The following is a 20776-nucleotide window of genomic DNA, read 5'->3' as shown; positions in this document are numbered from 1 at the left end:
GAAAATTCATATTTTTGACTTGCCGTAAAAAATCAATTTCTCTGATGTTCATTGACGGACACAGCGCCCGCCCCTGTGCAGTTGTACACTAAACTGAGTACCTATAGCAGGGAGAGGAGGTATACCCCCTGGGACTGCCCATAGGCGTGGCCAGATTTTTTTCTGCCTAATGTCCTACTCCTGTAGGGGGCAGTATACCCAGTGGTTATGAAGATCAGGAGCTGTGTCCGTCAATGAACACGAGAGAAATGTTTTTTACGGTAAGTCAAAAATCCCATTACTCTGCATATCTTGGTTGTAATGAGTGGTTATTTGAGTTAGTTGTCTTCCTATCATCTCAAACCAGTCTGCCCATTCTCCTCTTGACATCAACCAGACATTTTCGTCCACACAACTGCCGCTCACTTGATATTTTCTTTTTCAGACCATTCTATGTAAACCCCAGAGATGGTTGTGCATGAAAATCCCAGTAGATCAGCAGTATCAACTATGCTACGTTCAGTCACTTAAATCCTTTTCCCCATTCTGATGCTCAGTTTCAACTTCAGCAAGGTTTCTTCACCACGTGTAGATGCCTAAATGCATTGAGTTGCTGCCATGTGATTGGCTGATTAGCAGTTTGTGTTACCAAGCAATTCAATAGGTGTGCCTAATAAAGTATCTGCTGAGTGTATACTTTCTAAATTTAAAACAGTTTATTATTATTATTATTATTTATTTTTACCTCGTATTCCAAAGGCTGGTTTGTTTTATGTTATGTTTTTATTTTGAACATGTGACCAGCAGCAGAGGACTAAAAGCTCCTCCCCTTTGTTTTCCTGCAGGAAGGCTGGGGAAGAGCTGGGTCATGTGACACCTGGTTAGGAAAAAGGTACTCGGATGTGGTGTTTATTTTAATTACAAAAAAAAAAAAAAATTACAGTGCCATCATCAGCATACAGAAAGAGAAGGGACAATGTCAATTAAACAGTGTGTGTTTTAGTATCACTTTAAGAGCCAGTAAATACACACTTGCTATATTACCTCCGCATAAAGAACATCCAATCGGAGCTGATGGTGCAGTAACTCTTCAGTTATATGGATTTCTTCAGTTCCTCTGCTTTCACAAGAAAAGAGGCAGCCTATTAAAACCCCTAGGGCTAGGGGATATTGTGCACATAGCACTTGGTCCCCATCTAAATCCTTGCAGTTATGGCTGAGTTGTGGTTTTGGATAGCTAGCTTTGCCCACCCATCCAGCTATCCATCAACACAGATCTACTGAGATTAATTTCTGAGTGACCGCTTAGGAGCACTGGGAGTGAAACAGGCATTCCAGAGCCTGCACAGTCCCTGCCCCCTCCCTCTAGTCTGCCAGACAAAACTTCACGGTGATTGTCTGTCTGTTTTTTTTTTTTTTTTTCTAACTTAAGTTTTTCATATTGATTTTTTCTTTTTTTTTTTTTTCTCTTTTAGAATTTACAGTCTTCGTGATCATTTAACACCAATAAAAGTTATTCCACTTTCTAACTCTGAAGAGGAGACATCATGTTCCCATATTGGGTTAGTATAACTATTATAACATTGGTGCATTTGTATTGCATGGTTCACCTGTCAAAATTGTGTACACACTATGTTCTTGCCTTTGACTTAGCAGTGCAAAATGCCCATTGGTTGTGGCTAGGGAGCATGTGACCTGCTCCCATGTGACATGTGCATTATTCTTCTTTTTTTTTTTTTTCTCTGTATTAATAAAGATTTCTTGTACTTTCATCAGGAGGTCTTACAGAGCATCTCTTGGAGAAACTGCAGTCGCATGTGATTTTGGTCCTTTAATTGCATTTTCTAAAGGTCACGGATTGCATAGTAAAGAAGAGACTGCATATCCTTTATACATACTCTATGAGAATGGAGAAACCTTCCTTATTTACATTAATCTGCAAAATGGGTGAGATCACTTGGCTTGCACTGCTGTATTTACGCATTGTACTGTAAATGAGGGTAACATTTTGTCAACAGGGCTGATTTTATGAAGAGTTGAATGGCCATAATTGTGGTTTTTTTTTTTTTTTTTTATGTAAGCTAACATTTAAAGCTTAACTCCAGGAAATATGACAAATCTTCCTTGCAGTGGGGCTGTATAAGCCCTGCAAAGGTTGACTGCTTGTTTAGGTCTAGGGGTTATGGAAAAGTAGATTCTGTTTTGCTAGCATGGATCCTGCAGCGTCTTTTCCTTCATGCCTCATAGCCCTGCATTGGTTGTGAAGATGCAGAGGACCAGTCCACCAACAGAGCATGGGTATTGCTGTGCCCCTGGAGGAGGATTGGGCAAGTAAAAGTGCTTTTTACTCTCTCTGACTAAACAAGCCACTTATCCTTGCAGTATGATCATAGTCCCACTGCAATGGAGAATGTTCGATTTCCTGGTGTTGGGCTTTAACTGAATAATGATAGTAAATATATTTATATTTTTTAAGAATTAGGTGCAATGAAATTAGATGTACAGGTATAGAAAATCTAACAAATGGGACTGAGGTATGTATGTGTGTGTTTTTTTTTTTTGTTTTTTATTTCTTTCTTTTATAATGGCAGATATGTTGGCAAGCTCCTGGGCCCACTTCCAATGCACCCAGCTGCAGAAGATAACTATGGTTATGATGCTTGTGCAGTGCTTTGCTTACCCTGTGTACCTAGCATCCTTGTCATCGCCACAGAATCAGGGCTTTTATATCACTGCGTTGTGCTAGAGGCAGAAGAAGATGATGAGCAGACAGTAAGTGAAGAATTTTTATTTCTGATTACATAAGTAATTTGCTTTATCAGATAAACTTTTGATGTTTATCTGCTTTAATAATAATAAAATACTATTATTATTAATAAATTGCAGGACTCTTTTTTTTTTTTTTTTTTTTTTCCCTTTTTTATTTTAAAAACTAAAAGCTCAAAAATCTAGGTATTCAAATTCCACCTAACCTAGAATCTCTTTATGATTTAAGTTAAAAAACCTTTATTGTCATTAATAAATAGCAGGTTTACATAAAAAGGGTATTACAAAGGAAAAAGAGGCAATCATGCAACAGAAAAACAAAAAGGGTTTGAGACTGACCATACTTAAGTCCTGGTCCAGCAAAGTCCAGTCAATGGGCAAGATGGATCAGTGGGCTCTAATAAGTCTTGGCTGATTTTCCTTGTTTGATGGGTAAAGAGCTGTTGACTGCTGATGCTGACTCTCTTTTATGGTACCTGCGGAGGGTGTTGCCTGAAATGACCTGACCAATGAGAAGGTCAAAGGAATGGCCCATGGAATGCCACAGTCTTTACAACCATTCGGTGGTCACACCCTCTTAAACAGTTTTAGATGTGTTTATATTTCGCATATACCTCGTGATCTGGTAACCCACATATTATTGTGCAGTACGCAGCCGTCATTCCAAAGATACTAAACATCAGCAACTCATACAACGACCACTATCTTGCCTTCTGTATACGATAGCCTAGTCATGTCTGATCTGGACCCGTTCAGTATTTTCTTCCACATTCAAATAAATAATAATAATGTAGCTTGATCATATCTAATTTTATGAATTGTATGTCGATTTGGAGAGGGTTTTTATTTTATTTTTTTTTTTTTGAAAGTCAATTCAGGCCTAAATTGCTTTTGCAATATCAATGAGCCCTGTGTTAGACACAGTGGGGTTTATTTACAAAAGCTAGCGAGTGCAAAATCAGTCTCACTTCTGGAAAGACACCAATCAGCTTCCAGGTTTCATTGCCAAAGCTTAATTGAACAAACTGAAGCTGATTGGTTTCTCTGCAGAATTGAGAGTGATTTTGCACTCTCCAGCCTTAGTAAGTAAACCCCTTTTATGGCACGCTATTTACTCCTAATGGGTTTAACCGCTTAAGGACCAAGCCTATTTTTGACACATGTTGTTTACAAGGTAAAACCAGTATTTTTTGCTAGAAAATTACTTGGAACCCTCCAACATTATATATCATTTTTTTAGCAGACTCTGGAGAACAAAATGGCGGTTGTTTATAGTTCTTGTCTTGCAGTATTTGCGCAGTGGTCTTTCAAACGCAATTTTTTTGGGGAAAAAATAAATTTTACTGAATTTAAAAAAACTAAACCGCAAAGTTAGCCCAATGTTTTTGTATATTGTGAAAGATGATGTCACGCCGAGTAAATAGATATTGAACATGTTACAGTTTAAAATTACGCACACTCGCGGAATGGCAATGAACTCCGGTACCTAAAAATGTCCATAGGCGACACTTTAAAAAAAAATTTTTTTTTTTGGTTTTAGCAGACATAACTTTATTTAAGAGCAATAACATGTCGCCAGTATATTTTTTATCTCAAGAAGCATTAAAAATTTTTAACGGCGACCAGTTTAGAGTTACAGAGGAGGTCTTCTCTTTTTTATTTTTTTTTTTAAAGTTATTGCTCTCTCTCTAACGATTGCAGCGATACCTCAAAGTGATTTGAACACCCTTTTCATTTGCGGGCACGACTTGCATATGCATTTTTGTTGATGCGTGAGCTCACGGGGACAGGGGCGTTTTAAGACCTATATATTTTTTGTTTTTATTTAACACTTTAAAAAAAAAAAATCTGATTTTTTTTTTTTTTTTTTCACCTCCCAAATTTTTATTCTGTTGTATAACAACTTTCATATTTTATGTTCAAAATTTTTTATTGAGGTTTTTCCAAGTGAGCAAATCATCAGTTTTACATAAGTCTTAATGAATAACAACACATGAAAGGGTGACCTGGACAAAATAAGAATTGATAAGCATTTATGAGTAGAGCAAACAAATGGGTTGCTAGTAGTGGGGTTCTGAGCATTGTGTTCAAATGAAATGAATGAAGCAGCGTCATAACAATACAAGTAACATAGTGTGGGTATTACAGTAAAGTCAGTATTGAAGTAGGTAATAAAGTGAACAACGTTCAGACATAACAGGCTAGTATGAGTACAAATCATATTACTCGCCACATCTGGCCATGTTGCCCTAGGGCGATGTGTAATACAAGAACAAAAGGAATGAAGAAAACTGTGTACAATAGAAAACCAAACAGACGGGCTCTGCCAGGAGTGTGGTATATTAAATTAGGAGAATAAAAGTAAGTATTTTTGGGGCTAAGGGATGTTAAGAGCGCATTTTAAATCTCTTAGCCAAGGGGCCCACTGGATCAAGAATTTTGGTACCCTAAGATGGGATTTCACATCCATGTATTCCATTTGCATGTTTTGATAGATCAGGGGTATTGAATTAAAATTTACGAAGGTCCAGTCAGTAAAATATTCTTCCAGCAGAGGTCCGAATCACATGTTTGTGCAATGACCGCCCTGTATCCTCGCAACCAATCACCTGCTTGTGAACTTGGATAGCCCCTGCCCTCTGTCTATAGCTGTCCTGCCTCCAGCTGTTGGCTCTGTGAGACTGGCAGTGGTGATGGCTGTGGGCAGAATGATTCTAAAGGGTGGGACCGCAGGGGTCCGGATGAGACATTAACTGGGTCCGGATCCGGACCGTGGTCCGCCATTTAGTGATGCCTGTGATAGATTATAGATATGAGCAGACGTAAGGTGGGGGCCTGGTTGTTTTTTCCAGTTGCGGGCAATACAAAGCCTTGCAGCTTTGAGAATGTGGGTGACTATGGAGTGGTATTGTAGGGTGACTATGTAGTGGTATTGTATATTCCAATCCTTTCCACTCCGAGCAGAGCAAGCTGTGGGGTAAAAACCGTAATAAAATCAGAGACGGAGACACCTAGTGCTTTTACACCGTCCCAAAATGAGGACAGTACTGAACATGACCACCATATATGTTCCATGGATCCCTGAAGGTTACAATTCCTCCAGCATAGGTTTGAGAGCAGAGGATACAGTCGGGAAAGCTTCTCTGGGGTGTAGTACCACAAGTGTAGAATTTTGAGGCATGTTTCCCAATGAGTGAGACATCTGGAGAATTTTAGAAGATTGCTCGCTGCTTTATGCTATTCCTTAGTTTCCGCTGTAAAGTGAAGTTTTTGTTCCCATCATTCCATGTTTTTGAGATTTGGGGTAAGTGACTTATAGATTGCGGATATCCCCTTAAATGAACGGGATGGGTGTTCGAAGATTTGTATGAGTTTCCGGTGGAGGTTAGCAGCTGCCCATGAGGAGACCCGAAGTACGTGGAAAAGGAGAATCCCATCTTCAAATAAGTCTCCAATGGCCTGCTTCGACCCATGATTGGATCCCAAGATCGCTACATAGGAGGTTGAGTGCTCCCAGTGGGAGTGAAGAAAGGATGTTTTTGGGAATCCCTTGGGCTGCGTGTAGTACCGACGTCCAAACTTTGGTGGCCACGTTGTGTCTAGGTTGGATTTAGGTTGTTTATGGTGGAGCCAGAGGGCTGATAAGAGATGTTTAGGTGAGTGACAAATTAGTCTCTTCAATTTGCGACCATTGGTGTTGTTGGGATGGGACCCACCACCTTTTGAGTTGATCCAGGACGATTGCCTTGTAGTATAGTTTGACCTCTGGGCCCCCTACACCCGTCCCCTTCTCTGAGGCATGTAGTATTGAGCGATGGACTCTTGGGAATTTGCCATTCCAGATAAAGTTGATTTATCGTTGTAGACCAGAGAGCTGGTCTTGTAGAAATGTGGACGGAATGGGGCGAAATAGGTAGAAATATGGGCCGAAGGAACCTTTTAACCAATGCTATTCTCCCGACCCAGGACGCTTTGATAGAGCGCAGTTGTTGGGAAATGTCTTGTAGTTTTTTTAGACGCTCTATCTAAATTGACTCTGATTAGGTTTGTTGAGGGGGTTAATGGGTAAGGTTGCGTTTCTTGGGTAAAGTGCATTTCTTGGACGCAAAGTATGTTGGTACTATGGGAAATCGCTTCCTTCCAGAGCCTGGAATGTTTGAAGGGGCTATTCAGGCCCTTCACGTTGATGGTGGTCAACTTAAGTGGCATGATGCTCAGGTATAGGCAGCCCTTTCAAGGCTCAGGTAGTCTAGGAGAACTGTCCTGTCTATTACCAAATTGTGAGAAATGGGGAATGTACAACAATAGCCTTGCAGTATCACAAATTTAGAATGGAAAGGTAGTAGACAATACAAATAACAATGTGTAAAACTGTAATATTTGAAAGCAATAAACAACTGTACAACACAGTGTGTGCTTAGCACACTTCCTAACTAGGGTGAAGGTAGTAAAGTGGTTGGCTCCGCTTCCAAGGAGGTTAAACAGGAACAATAGTTCCAAACTGAGAAGACCGCCAGGCAAGCTTAGACATCATAACTAGTTAGGAGAGGGGTTCTAGTTTCTTCGATCCTTGGGCTCTCCTAGTGGCACTGTCCTATTTGCGGTATTGTGACCGGCCGGATCCGGGGGAGGAAAGAGGCCCCCAGTTGTGGAGCTGTTTATAGTCCTCTTTTGGCGAGGTGATAGTCGCTTGTTGGCCCTGATGAGTGACCAATAGCTTGGTTGGCAATCCCTATTTGTATATCAATTTATTATCTTGGAGGACCTTAGTTACAGGTGCGAATTCCCTCCTCCTTTGAGCAGTAGCTGCAGATAGATCTTGGAGAGTGATACCCTTGTGTAAGGATGAGGCAACGTGCGGGCAATCCTGAGGAGCTGGTCCTTAATGTGGTAATAGTGTACCGGGACTGTGTCCGGAAGATGTCCTGGTTTTAGGTTTCTATGCACACGATCAATGAGCAAGTCCCTGGGTGAGAGTTCGGGAATCAGCTTAAAAAAGAGTTGTTTCAAATAAGCTCTTGTGATTTGATCGATTCCTGAATCCCTCTAACTTTGATATTATGGCAGGACCTTCCTCCAGGTCCGCCACTTTAAACTGCAGTTTACGGATCATTTCAGCTTGCACTTCCTGATTATCTACCACCTCATTGTGGGCTGCTACCATATCTGAGAGTTGATGTTCCACATATTTGAAGTTATCCTCCAGAGATTCTATTCTGGCGGACAAATGGTTGACTGAGGTTCTGAGCTCTTTTTGTATACCAGTCTGAAGTGATAGCAGTATGGATTTGAATGCAGCTTCAGAAGCGGGTGCATCTATGGCAGGGAAGTCCAGATAAGGAATCAGTACATTATCATCCTGTTCATGAAACTGATTAGGCAGGGAAGCCCGGTATTGCTTTTTAGCAGAAGGCAGTATAGCAAGGGAGGAAGCTGGGGAGGCTGCCGCTCGCTTACCTCGTTCATCTGAGGATGTGGAGGTTTCTGGAGAGGATTCCTCCATGTCAGGTGTATCAAAGGAGGAGGCTTGTGAGGGAGGCAGCGGTGGAAAAGAGCGGCCGTGATCCTCTGCGCCATCTTGTGAGGCAGAATGCTGCGGCTTCATGAAGAATTCGGTGAGCCGTCTGGGACCCGGGTCATGTCACAGTGGGTTCAGGTGTTTCCACCCTCTCTGTGGCTGTAATTTCTGGCGGTCTGTGTTGCTGTGTGCCACGGTAATCTCCCTGGTGGGTGAAGCGGTGTGAGGTTAAGCAGCCATACCACTCGGCAGCCAGGACACTCCACCCCCCCCCCCCCCCCCACTTATGACAGTAATTGTCAGTGACAGGTACTCTTTATGGAGGGATCCCTAGACCCCTCCACTGCACTTCAAAGTATTCAAAACGCCAAAATCAGCATTTTTGAATACTGGCAATTTTTTTTTCAAATTGCCAGCCAAGTAAACTGGAAGTGACGTTGTGGCCAAGTTAATTTGGCTTTGTTCAGGACTCCAACCAGCAAGCGGAAGTTCCAGCTGGTTGCTTGGATCTTCTGTTGGGACGGGAGGCCCGGGTAGAGCCGTGGGGGGGGGGACGTCCCCTCCTGCTTGCTGGCATAACGGCCGAGCGGCTGCTGAGCCGCATCGGTTGTTATCCCCTGAAAGCCGACCGCCGGCTCTAAAAACAGTACCTGGTTGATGCCTGCAGCTGTATGCATCATCCCGGTACAACCACTTCTTCAAGCCAACGTACAGGTACGTCGGTTTGTAGGAAGTGGTTAAGTACCTTGCAGACCATGTGTGACAGAACTAAAATGTTTTTACATTTTTTTTTTTTTTTTTTTTTGATGGGTTAATCCCATTTCCCTCAGAGGACAGTGATGAGCTTCTAGGGGGGGGGGGGGGGGGGGGGGTTTCTGTTATACCGGTCTATATGTCTGTGTCTGAGTTGCTCCAGCTTTCATAGCCATGGCCTAGAACTATTTATACTGGCTGTAGAATCAAATAAATACAGGTCAATGAATTCTAAAGCAAACAAAATTGATCTAAAAATTGAACATACCTGATGACCAGAGGTAACCCTTTTATAGAACTTGTATAGATGTCTGTGGCTGGTGTTTCGCTTTAAATTTCCTACCACCCACTGGTTTACTGTGGTAAGGGTTATGGCTTAGAGATTGAGCACTGATTTAATCTGTTTGGAGTTTTGTGGACATGCAGTTTCTCTGTATTGCTAGGGTTCTCCTCCTTTGGTTCAGACCTGGGCCTTGGTTCTTCTCATACCTTGTTGACCAAACCGTTTACCAGTGTCTTTAGTCTTTCAATGGCTCTTTCCCACACTTCAGTTGGACTGCTTTTTGCATGTCCCAACTGTTTCTTGTCCATTGAAAGGCAGAAATTCAGAAAGGAAAATACGACTTTGATTTTATTTTTATTTTTTCTTGGATTCTGGGCCACGGGTCCAAACCATCTGTCTTTTGCTTTTGACCTGGTATTACTTTCTTGCAAAAGTTATGCATGTGGGTGGAGGAGGGTTTTTATAGAAGCTGGCTTACATTTTATTTCTGTTAGCCAGAGTCCAAGCCTCCTTGTAGGCAACAGTAAAACCCAACAGTTTGAGTAAATTGCAGTGAGTTCAAAATACTTAACATTAGTAGAACAATGGTACATCTACAGCTTGTTGTCACCTCCATTGTGAGAGAATGTCTAATGCAGAAGATGTTCACACTATCAGTTTTTTTGTTCAGTATTTAATTGATTTTTCAGCATATTGCTCCCCTTTAAAGCTTGTAGAACTCTTCACACTGGTCAGTTGCTTTTCAGTTGTTTATCTTTTTAAAGTCCTGCTTGTTGCACTTTTTTGTTGCTTGTTTGGGCCCTTTCACACTGGTCAGTTAAGTTAAAAAAAAAAAAAAAAGCAGATTCTTCTGCCTTTTTTGCAGTGGAAAGCAGCCAAAAATGCAACTGACCGCTATGAAGAGTTCCAAAGGGTTTAAAGGGATGCATGCATTTTTTTCACTTTTTATTTATTTTTTTTATCTATTTATTTATTTTTTTTTAACTGAAAAATTGTTAAAAATGGATTAGTGTGAAAGGCCCTTAACCACTTGCCTACTGTGCACTTAAACCCCCTTCCCATCCAGGCCAATTTTCAGCTTTCAGTTCTGTCACACTTTGACTGACAATTGCGCGGTCATGCTACACTGTACCCATATGAAATTTATATAATTTTTTTCACACAAATAGAGCTTTCTTTTGGTGGTATTTAATCATCTCTGGGTTTTTTATTTTTTTACAAAAAAAAAGAATAAATACAGAAAATTTTGAAGAAAAAAAACATTTTTTCTTATTTTCTGCGAGTAAATTTTGAAAATAAATTTTTCTCCTTCACTCGTGCGCTGAGGCGGCACTGATAGGCACTGATAGGCTGCACTGATGGGCACTGATGAGGTGGCACTTATGGGCACTGATGAGGAGGTACTAATATGCCGCACTGATAGGCGGCACTGCTGGGCACTGAGAGGTGGCACTGATAGGCGGCACTGATGGGCACTGGCGGATGGCACTGATGGACACTGACGGGTGGCGCTGCTGAGCACTGATGGGCGGCACTGATGGGCAGCACCATCAGTGCCCACACTCAGTGCCCATAGTGCTGCCAGTCAGTGCTCATCAGTGCCTAGATGAGCAGGCACTGACTGGCAGCACTATGGGCATTGATGGGGGGGCACTGATGGCGGGCACTGTGGGCACTGATGGGGGGGCAATTTGTGTATGTTTTTTACCTTAAGTAATCAGGGCACTGGTGATCAGTGCCCTGATTACATTGCTGTGTGTCCCCGGCACTGTGAGGCTCCCCCTCCTTCCTCACACTGCAGGCTCTGTGTGAGGAAGGAGCGCCGGCGATGAGAGATGATCTCATATGTTTACATATGAGATCTCTCATTGGACGGCTTGATCACGTGGTGAATGGCCGCTGTGATTGGCCATTCATCACGATCTGTGATCGGCTGTGTCCAAGGGACACGGCCGACACAGATTCTCCCCGATGCGCGCTCGCGGGAGTGCGCGTGGAGTCTTTCTGGGAGGCCGTTTAAAAACGGCCTCCCGAAAATTCAAGTCCGCGCTGCAGCCGTATATAGGCTGTAGCGCGGATGGCAGGTAGTTAAAATACCCTGTACTAGACTGCTGCTCTCACACAGAGCACAGCAGTCCACATTTTGCAGAGGTTTGACATCTCCCCTGCACTGTGTTCCAGTAAACATTGCTTCCGAGAGTGCGTGAGACCTGTTGATTGGAGCACTATGCGGGGAGGAATGTTGGACTGCTGGAGGCCTGGGCCACTGTATGTAATGGCTTGCGCCATTTAGTTTGATTGTAGGTATTGGAGCCATCGGAATGGATGTCCGCTTTGGCCCCTGAATCGGACTGCCTGCTAGTCTGGGTCCTAGAGATTGCATCAAGAGAGTTGGGGGTTGGAAAAATGTGTAAGGAAGGAACTAGAGATACCCTCCTATGAATGGCTGCAATAATGGATGCTCACACCTGCTGATTTCTAAATTGCAAAAAACTTTATTGAAAAACGCTGAGTATAAAATACCCCCTATATAAGGGGAATTTCAAAAATGATTGAACATACACAAAATAGATACAATTGTGGTGTCAATGTACATGTACAACATAAAAACAATGACTCTCACACACACACTAGCCGGCCACACACACACCAGAAGAGAGGATGCACAGATACAGTCACCAGCAGCATACAGCTCAAATGGAGCTTTGTTAATGCTACCTAGGTGTCTGACCGTGTATCAGCATGCCACTTATTCAAAAATGATAAGAGTGATGCTGACCTTGTATTTCACCCTCATGGGATAATGACAGGCTATACAAAATAGTAATTGAAATTCAACACTCCTAAACCTCATGTATCAAATCAAGTATATATGGACCAAAAGAAATGTCTGCGCCTAGCTTGGTACCAGTTTGGTATATAACCTGGTCTGTAAATGGTCAGACCAATGCAGTGATTTATCAATATTTAGGTTGTAGACAAATCATGGCATCCTCGCATGTTGATGAACTGCAAATTCATGGAGTCAACTCTGATTGTATTGACTCAAAACACAGATGGAATGTCTACAAAAAGGAGGAATGTAGAATGAATAAACACTGTCAATCCTTAATTAAGGAATGGTAATTTGATCCTCAATGCGGTGAAATCAAATGGCAATGTGATGGCCACCTTAGGAATTAGTGGACAATTTTGGACCATTTTGGTCATCCAGGGACAGCTTGGTGCAGACCCTCCAAACGAACCCGATTTGGGATGGGAGCTTGGGAGAGACGCAGGTAAACTCGACCTCTGCGCAGGCTCACACCGGTGTCAGGTACTAATGGATGCAGATATTTATTTATTATGCAGGGTATTACTGATAAGGATATATCATCCGTATAACCCTCTGCTATGTGGAGCAGTTCATCCTGATGTACTAACCACCGAGTGCTCACAGCCCTTTCTCAATCCCCATATTTAGCTAAAGGCTCACCATACATCCAGGTGTAAGTAGCTGGCTTCGGGTAATGTGCACTCCGGTCGGCTCCTGGAATGATGGCCACTGGTCACAGGCAGCTTCTCCAGCACGCTAAGTGTAGGTAGCGTCTACCGCGCATGGCGGTTTGATGGACACAAACGGCTGGATCAAGTTGTGAGTGACTCTTCCGGTGGGTGTGCGGCCGGCGTGTGACGTCAACGCGTTTCGCATGTGACACACGCTTCGTCAGGACGTCATTGCGTAATGCGGAAGGGCAATTTAAAGGGAAATCTCCTGATTGATAACTGGTCACAGCTGACATAGCTGCAGACATTCCTTCAAATTGTCCTCCGGCTAATCTAAAAACGATCCATGGCACAACGCCATCTTGTGGTACATTAAGGGTATATCTTTAAAACATTATTCTCAATGGCCATGACGATGTGGCTCCAAAGCTGCTCAGCCCGAAGCTTAAATACTTTCGCATTGCAATAGATACAGAATCCAAGACATTTATTTCTCCTCAACAGAGCTGGTTCACCTCTCAATACCATATCTCTATTTTAGTCACATAAGACGATTTGCAATGGATATGTATATATTAAAGCTTTCCATGGCAATACTCACAATAAATATTAATCCTGGAACACAATGTATGCTTCCAAATACATTATTAAGATGAATAGACTCGTATTATTCCATCTTCTATCGTTGTGAATATTCCATAAAGCTCAAGCTTTTCCTTTTATAATGTATATAAGTATCATAAATATACATCCACATGGCGACTGGTAAACACCAGTTAGGTATTTCATGATTACAATTCTCCAATACAGTATTGGTAAACAGTGGAACAAATGGTCAACAAATTTAATGAGCCATTTTATCCTTTGCCACAGACATATTGGGATTTATGTATATGGAACAGTGGATATGGGACTACTCATATTCATAAAACACGGATAGAAGAAACAGCTGGAGTAAGAACAGAAAACGACCACATATGCATAGGGGTCTAATGTCATTTAAAGATAAGGGGCTTAAATGTAGAGAAGGCAGCTCTTATCGGTACAGTGCCCTAATTCATTAAGTTTCGATCAACATACAATGGCTGAAGAGTCCTTCAACTCTATTTTCTCATAGTTTATTATCAGTATTATTAACCAGGGCGTGTCTATACTATTTCCTAATTATTATGGTCATTGAAGATGAGGTAAATTGTCAAACTGACACCATGACAGAGTGATCCACAAGAGGAGGGGGGATCTCATCCAACACACATTAAACTACCTCTTACTTTTCCTCATGGTTCAATAAATACTCGTAAACTCATATCAGTGTTTAAACCCATGGGTACAAGTGTCTATAGACGAAAGATTCACGCATTCTCCTCTCTTAGCAACACTCTGTCATAGTCACTACTTCTAGAAGATATTTTTAAGGCCCAGAATCCCTTTACCTGTAGGCCCGCTGGGTCGCTGTTGTGTTTATCTGCAAAGTGCAGGCCTATGGGAGTCTCTTCCTTCAGGCGTACACTTTTGAGATGTTCGCCAATCCTTATCCGCAGCTGTCTCTTAGTTTTGCCCACGTAAAACTTATGACAGGGGCACTCAATTAAATATAAAACACGTGAGGTAGAGCAATTAATGAAGGACTCGATCTTATACGTCACTTCTCCTCTAGAGTCGGTATATATTTGGGATTTCTCTACATGGCTGCAGATATGGCAATGGCCACATGGGTACATTCCCTTCATAGGTGGTAATTCAGTTAACCAGCTATTTTTAGGGGTTCTCGTGAACTCCAAGCATACTAGTTGGTCATTGAGGTTGATTGCCCTCTTAGCCACCATAAGGGGCCTGGGTCCTACTATCTTTTTAAGATGTTCATTTTTTTTGAAGGACATGCCAGTGTTGTTCAAGTATTTTCTTTACCTCATTCCAATGGCACCCGAATTTAGTGATCAAACGTGGTGAGTTGGAACTGTCAGTTTTTGATTTATTTGGGACTAGTAGATCCTTCCTCTCCCTCATCCCTGCCTTCTTTTTGGCCCTCCTAATTGTTCGATGGGAGTAGCCCCGTTCGCGGGAATCTCTCATAGAGGTCTTTAGACTCTCGAATGTAGTCTTCATGTGTTTAACAATTCAGCTTTATACGAATAAATTGACCTACTGGAATTCCCAGTTTTAGATTGATTGGATGGTGACTGTCAGCTCTAAGGAACGTATTGGCAGCTGTTGGCTTCCGGAATGTGGAGGTTACAAACCTCCCATTTATGAATTCAACATTCAGGTCAAGGAATGAGATGGATTTTTTGTCGACTGTATAAGTGAGATGTATGTTACGATGATTGGTATTAAGTTCCGTCATGAACTGCTCTAATTCTGATAGTGTACCATCCCACACCATGAGAACATCATCTATGTACCTCAGCCAGGTCAATGCATGGCTGAGGTATATAGGTGAGGCGTACACTACTTCCTCCTCCCACATTCCGAGATGTAGGCAAGCATATGATGGGGCCCAAGGGGCTCCCATCGCTGTGCCTCTAATTTGCTGGTAGAATTTAACTAAAAACTGGAAGACATTATTTAGAAGGGAGAACTCCAACAGTTCTAGAAGAAATTCATTTTGGGCACCTTTTTAAAGGGAATTTTTGTTCTAGAAAATGATGTACTGAGAGCATGCCTCAAGGATGGGGAATAGAGGTGTAGAGAGATTCTACATCTATGCCTACAAGTAATAATTCTGTATCTAACTCAAGATCTTTGATCTTGTTCAAGACGTCCCCCGTGTCTCTCACATATGAGGGAAGGTCGAGAACAAGATCTTTGATCAATGATTCGAGGTATTTCCCGATTCTATCTAGGGGACCCCCACACGCAGACACGATAGGTCTGCCCGGGGGGTCCGCTGGAGGCCTGGGCCACTGTATGTAATGGCTTGAGCCATTTAGTTTAATTGTAGGTATTGGAGCCATCAGAATGGATGTCAGCTGTGGCCCCTGAATCGGACTGCCTGCTAGTCTGGGTCCTAGAGTTTGCATCAAGAGAGTTGGGGGTTGGGTTGGTATCAAAGCTTATGAGCTTATGTAGGTATTGTTATCCTTTAAGGTGTTTTATAAAATCCTTTTTTTTTTTTTTTTGCAGTCTAACAAGTCCTGGTCCAGCCCTGATACTGATCTTGTTCCCTCCCTGTATGTTTGTGAATGTGTTGAACTGGAGTTGGCACTTAAGATAGCTGCTGCAGAAGATGAAGGCCACGTGGATACGGACTTCTCATGTCCCATTAAACTTCACAGAGGCAAGTTAATAAAATGTACAGGTGATTTTTCACCTATATAGTGGTTAGCACTATTTTCTTATTTGTTTTTATGTTTCCAGACCCAGTCTGTCCCTCAAGATATCATTGCACACACATGGCGGGTGTTCACAGTGTAGGCCTGACTTGGTTCGAAAAGTTGGCAACCTTTCTTGCAGCAAGTATGTTTTTGCCTGAATACTGCATAAAGTGACTGGAAATACAGTGAAATGTAGTTAAATTTGTTATCGGTAATATGCAATTGTTTGTTTGCAGGTGAGGAAGACAAAGATAGTTTCCATGAGCTGGCAACAGAACAGAAATGTCTTGTGGAACATATTCTGTGTACTAAGCCCCTACCATGCAGGTAATTCCACACAATCGGGGCTGTATGCTTCATCATCATCTATTACAAATTGCGTGTTAAAATTACAGTTGTTAATGGTACTATATTCATTTTTAAAGTGATTGTAAACAATCACTTTGTAAAACAATCTGTTCAGTTTAAAATTAAAAATAAAAGGCAACACTTTTGTGTATAGATATAAAAAAAAAAAAAAAACATTATAAATACCTCTTTTCCCTTTTTTTATATGTGATCACATTCCCTTTGTTCTCAGCTGCGTAAGAGCCGGAGGAAGGAGAAGTAGCACCCGCACACTGAGCTTCCCAGTGAATGGCGGTGCAGCATGGGGTGTAAGGACAAGTCTGATCGATCATTGGAGGAGAGCAGGCTGAGTTCCCAGCACAGCAAGAGAACTGACCAAGTTGTGCTCTCCTGCTTAGTGTAGACAGTTTTTAATAGGAACGCAGAGGAACTGGCAAGAACACCAGGGATTTAACATAAAGGAAGCAATACAAGGAGAACAGGATACTTTCTGATACAAGTACATGCTACAGCAGGCACATATCAGGAATATAAAGTGTTGGGGTAACAAGTGCTTTAAGTTTCATATTAAGGGGGCATCCGGCTTAAAATTGGACATAAGGGCTCGTTAACATCATACAGTGTGTGTTGTTTGTACACATAATGCATGTGTGGTGTGAACACACACTGCTATGCTAAGTTAAAATGCATTGCAGTGCTTGCTTCACCTACAAGTGAAGTCGATATGTGATGTGACTAGCCAGTAGTGTTCCATTGAGGACATGTAAGTGATAAGTTACATTGTGATGTTTTTAGGTAGTGTGCAATAAATTATCACTAGCTTGTGTTGATATGGTTTTTGTTTTTTTTCCTTTTTTTTTTCTCCAGCCTTCCTGCTCCCATTCAAGGATTTTGGATTATTTCTGATCTTGCTCTTGGGACAGCTATGATATGTGTTACTAGTGAATATGAGTGCATCACTCGGCCTTTGCAGTATGTATACATTCAAAGGAATAGAGTAGCCAACCTTGCTGATGAGTGCTACTTGACTATCTGTTATTCTGATCCTTTGGTTTTAATACCTTGAGTCATTGATCTAAGAATTTTTTTTTTCTACTACACTTAGGAGTAGGATTTATCTGTAACTAAAAGCAATTTGTACAGCACAGAAACCAGTGCCAAGCTAAGGATGCCTGTAGAATATTTTGTACAGTTCATTTCTGGTTTGAACAGGAAGCTGCACAATCTATGGGCATTAAAGACCGTAACATGTAAAGTCTGAATATCTCAACCAGCAAATTAGATTAGCAGGGTTGGAAATTTTCGTTACATGATTGATGTTCAGAGAACTATGGGACTACCACTGCTGACTTGCTGATTGTCAAGTTTTCCAACAATTTCTAAGGCAGACGTTGATCAGGAACAGAACAGCTACATGCGGGTCAAAATACAGCTGGCCCCTGATAATCTGGCTAAATTTCGTTCCTCCTTTGGCCAACTTTAGGCTTCACTGCACTGACCCAGAACAAGTAGCCAGATCTGGACTAATGTGCACATTCTAACAGGCAGACAACCAAAATTTACAGACAGAAAAGCCATTCATTTGGTTTCCTTTTTAATAGCCAACATGCTAACAGTAAATGAGATTGTATGTGAGGGTTGGGAGTATAAATTAAGTAATGCTGACGCTAATAAAGTAAATGTCAACTGCTATCCAATATTTGTAGGTTTCACTTTGTCTTGGTGCACAGAATTGCAGCTATAATCTAACCAGTTCTTAAATTGTCAGACATAAAGGTCCTTCAGTAGCAGTTGCAAGATATATAGGTATATGGAGATGTATAGGTGTGTGTGTGTGTAAGTGTACCTGCATCTGGTTCGTTTTTTTTGCATTAACTTCTATTTTAAGGGATTTTAGATGTGGTGGCTGTATTTCCTTTTTTAAGCTTTTTTTCCCTCTTGTTTTCACCTGGTGATCTAGCCAGATCACACACCTCCTTTATTAGTGTGCCCCTACTCTGAATGAAAGGACAAAACAAGCAGCATTGTTTATCTCGGGGGAGGGTGTTGTTGGATGGACTAACAGATTTAGATACACTAACAAATTTAAGCCAAACTCAAGCTCTCACTGCACTTGCATAGGCAGTTACAGCAGCAGTATTTTTCTTTTGGGGTAAAGGTTTTACATAAGATTATCATTGTAAGCAACACTGTTATTGGTAAATGCCTTACCTCAGCCCTCTTAGCTGCTACATTTCTAGGAGAGCTTGTTCTTTTGAAAAGCAGACTGGCCAGATCACCAGATGAAAATAAAATAAAGCCTAGAAAAAAAAAAAAAACAATGCAGTCATCCCATCTAAGCATGGGTACTCTGCAATATAATATTTGTCTGCTTTTGGGTTTAATACTGCTTTAGGTATATTTCATACAAATGTTTAACATTTTTTACATGACAAAATTGACTCAATTTTCTTTGTTTTGCAGAACCACTATCTGTCGACCTTCACCGCTGCTTCTATGCTCCCAGGTTGACCAAAGCATTTCAGAAACGTTACCACGTGTCCTGGCAGATGTGAAAGGATCATTTGAAAGCCATATCAGAGGCATTCTGAGCCGCAACTCTGGAAACCCCTTGTTGCTGAAGTATGTCCAATCTCTGCATTAGTGTTGATTTTTTTTTTTTTTTTTAAATAATCTTTATTTTAGTAAATAACAAAGGGTACAGAAGAAAGAGAAAAACATTTAATCCAAACAAAACAAATGCATAGGCAGTACCTTAAGGCCTCATGCACACTGGACGTTTTTGGAGCTGCTGTTAGCAGCGTCAGACGTTTTTTTTTGCAGCTGCAGAACTCCCATCCATGTTATTCTATGGCCTCATGCACACATAGAGCTTTTTGGAGCTCCAAGTGGCATAGGCGTTTTACAGCTCCAAAAAAAACCCAGGAACTGTGCGTTCTGGAGCTGCAGCGTCAAGCTGTAAAAACGTCTGACGCTGCTAAAGGCTGAATAACGTTGCTTAACGTGCGTTAAGCCACGTTATACGTTTTTTTTTTCTTCCATTCAAAATCAGTGGTTCCCTATGGGAGCCTATTGATTTGAATGGAAGTTGCACCGCAGGTCGGATCAGAGTGATCCGACTTGCGGCGCGACCTGCACTGTGAGAATCTTGAGGGGGAACTCCACGCCAAAATGGGGGAAAAAAACGGCGTGGGGTCCCCCCCAAAATCCATACCAGACCCTTATCCGAGCATGCAGCCCGGCATGCCAGGAAAGGGGAGGGGACGAGCGAGCGGCCACACGCCCTCAACATGGGGGGTGTGGGTGCTTTGGGGCAGGGGGGGCTCTGCACCCCCCACCTCAAAGCACCTTGCCCCCATGTTGATGAGGACAAGGGCCTCATCCCCACAACCCTGGCCGGTGGTTGTGGGGGTCTGCGGGCAGGGGGCTCATCGGAATCTGGAAGCCCCCTTTAACAAGGGGGCCCCCCAGATCCCAGACCCCCTCCCTATGTGAATGGGTATGGGGTACACTGTACCCCTACCCATTCACCCCATAAAAGACAGTGTGTGTACATAACGACAGGAGACGTTTTGGAAAGTTTATTAAAAATCTTCATCCTGTCTTCTCCCTCTCCGCTCTTTTGCTTCTTGTCTTCTCCTCTCCGGTCTTCTGCTCTTTTGCTGTCGCCTCTTCTTGTCTTGTCTTCTCCTCTCCTCTCCGGTCTTCTGCTCTTTTGCTGTCGGCTCCTCTTCTTCCTCCGGTCCTCCGACGACGACGTCTCCGGCGATTATGCCGGTCTCTGCAGCTTATTATATAGCCATTAGGGGCGTGTCCTCATCAACATGGGGGCAAGGTGCTTTGAGGTGGGGGGTGCAGAGCCCCCCCTGCCCCAAAGCACCCACACCCCCCATGTTGAGGGCGTGTGGCCTGGTATGATCCAGGGGGGGGTGGGACCGCTCGCTCGTCCCCTCCCCTTTCCTGGCATGCCGGGCTGCATGCTCGGATAAGGGTCTGGTATGGATTTTGGGGGGGACCCCACGCCATTTTTTCGGCGTGGGGCTACCCTCAAATTCCATACCAGACCCGAAGGGCCTGGTTTGGAACCTGGGGGGGAACCCCACGCCATTTTTTTTTTTTTTCCCCATTTTGGCGTGGAGTTCCCCCCTCAAGATTCTCACAGTGCAGGTTGCGCGCAAGTCGGATCACTCTGATCCAACCTGCGGTGCGACTTCCATTCAAATCAATAGGCTCCCATAGGGAACCATTGATTTTGAATGGAGGCAGAAAAAACGCTGCTAACAGCTACTGTGGCCAAACGTGCAATGACGCTAGTGGAAAAAGCTACTG

General features: G+C 42.5%; 1 protein-coding gene across 1 annotated transcript in view; it reads left to right on the top strand.

The window, feature by feature from the left end:
• Nucleotides 1-20776, top strand: part of NUP88 (nucleoporin 88) — a gene marked incomplete at its 5' end in the record, with an annotated part of 68805 nt that overhangs the window by 17163 nt on the left and 30866 nt on the right. The window contains 8 exons of the mRNA XM_082247083.1: nt 1455-1541; nt 1756-1926; nt 2571-2751; nt 15909-16062; nt 16143-16241; nt 16336-16426; nt 17315-17419; nt 18911-19069. Coding sequence (XP_082103209.1) covers nt 1455-1541; nt 1756-1926; nt 2571-2751; nt 15909-16062; nt 16143-16241; nt 16336-16426; nt 17315-17419; nt 18911-19069 — 1047 coding nt within the window. The remainder of the gene's footprint in view (nt 1-1454; nt 1542-1755; nt 1927-2570; nt 2752-15908; nt 16063-16142; nt 16242-16335; nt 16427-17314; nt 17420-18910; nt 19070-20776) is intronic.

The sequence above is a fragment of the Pelophylax lessonae genome, assembly GCF_965119305.1.
Source record: "Pelophylax lessonae genome assembly, chromosome: 2".
Classification (NCBI taxonomy): Eukaryota; Metazoa; Chordata; class Amphibia; order Anura; family Ranidae; genus Pelophylax; species Pelophylax lessonae.
Note: the sequence above shows the minus strand (reverse complement) of the source record. Positions and strands in the feature narration are given on the sequence as shown.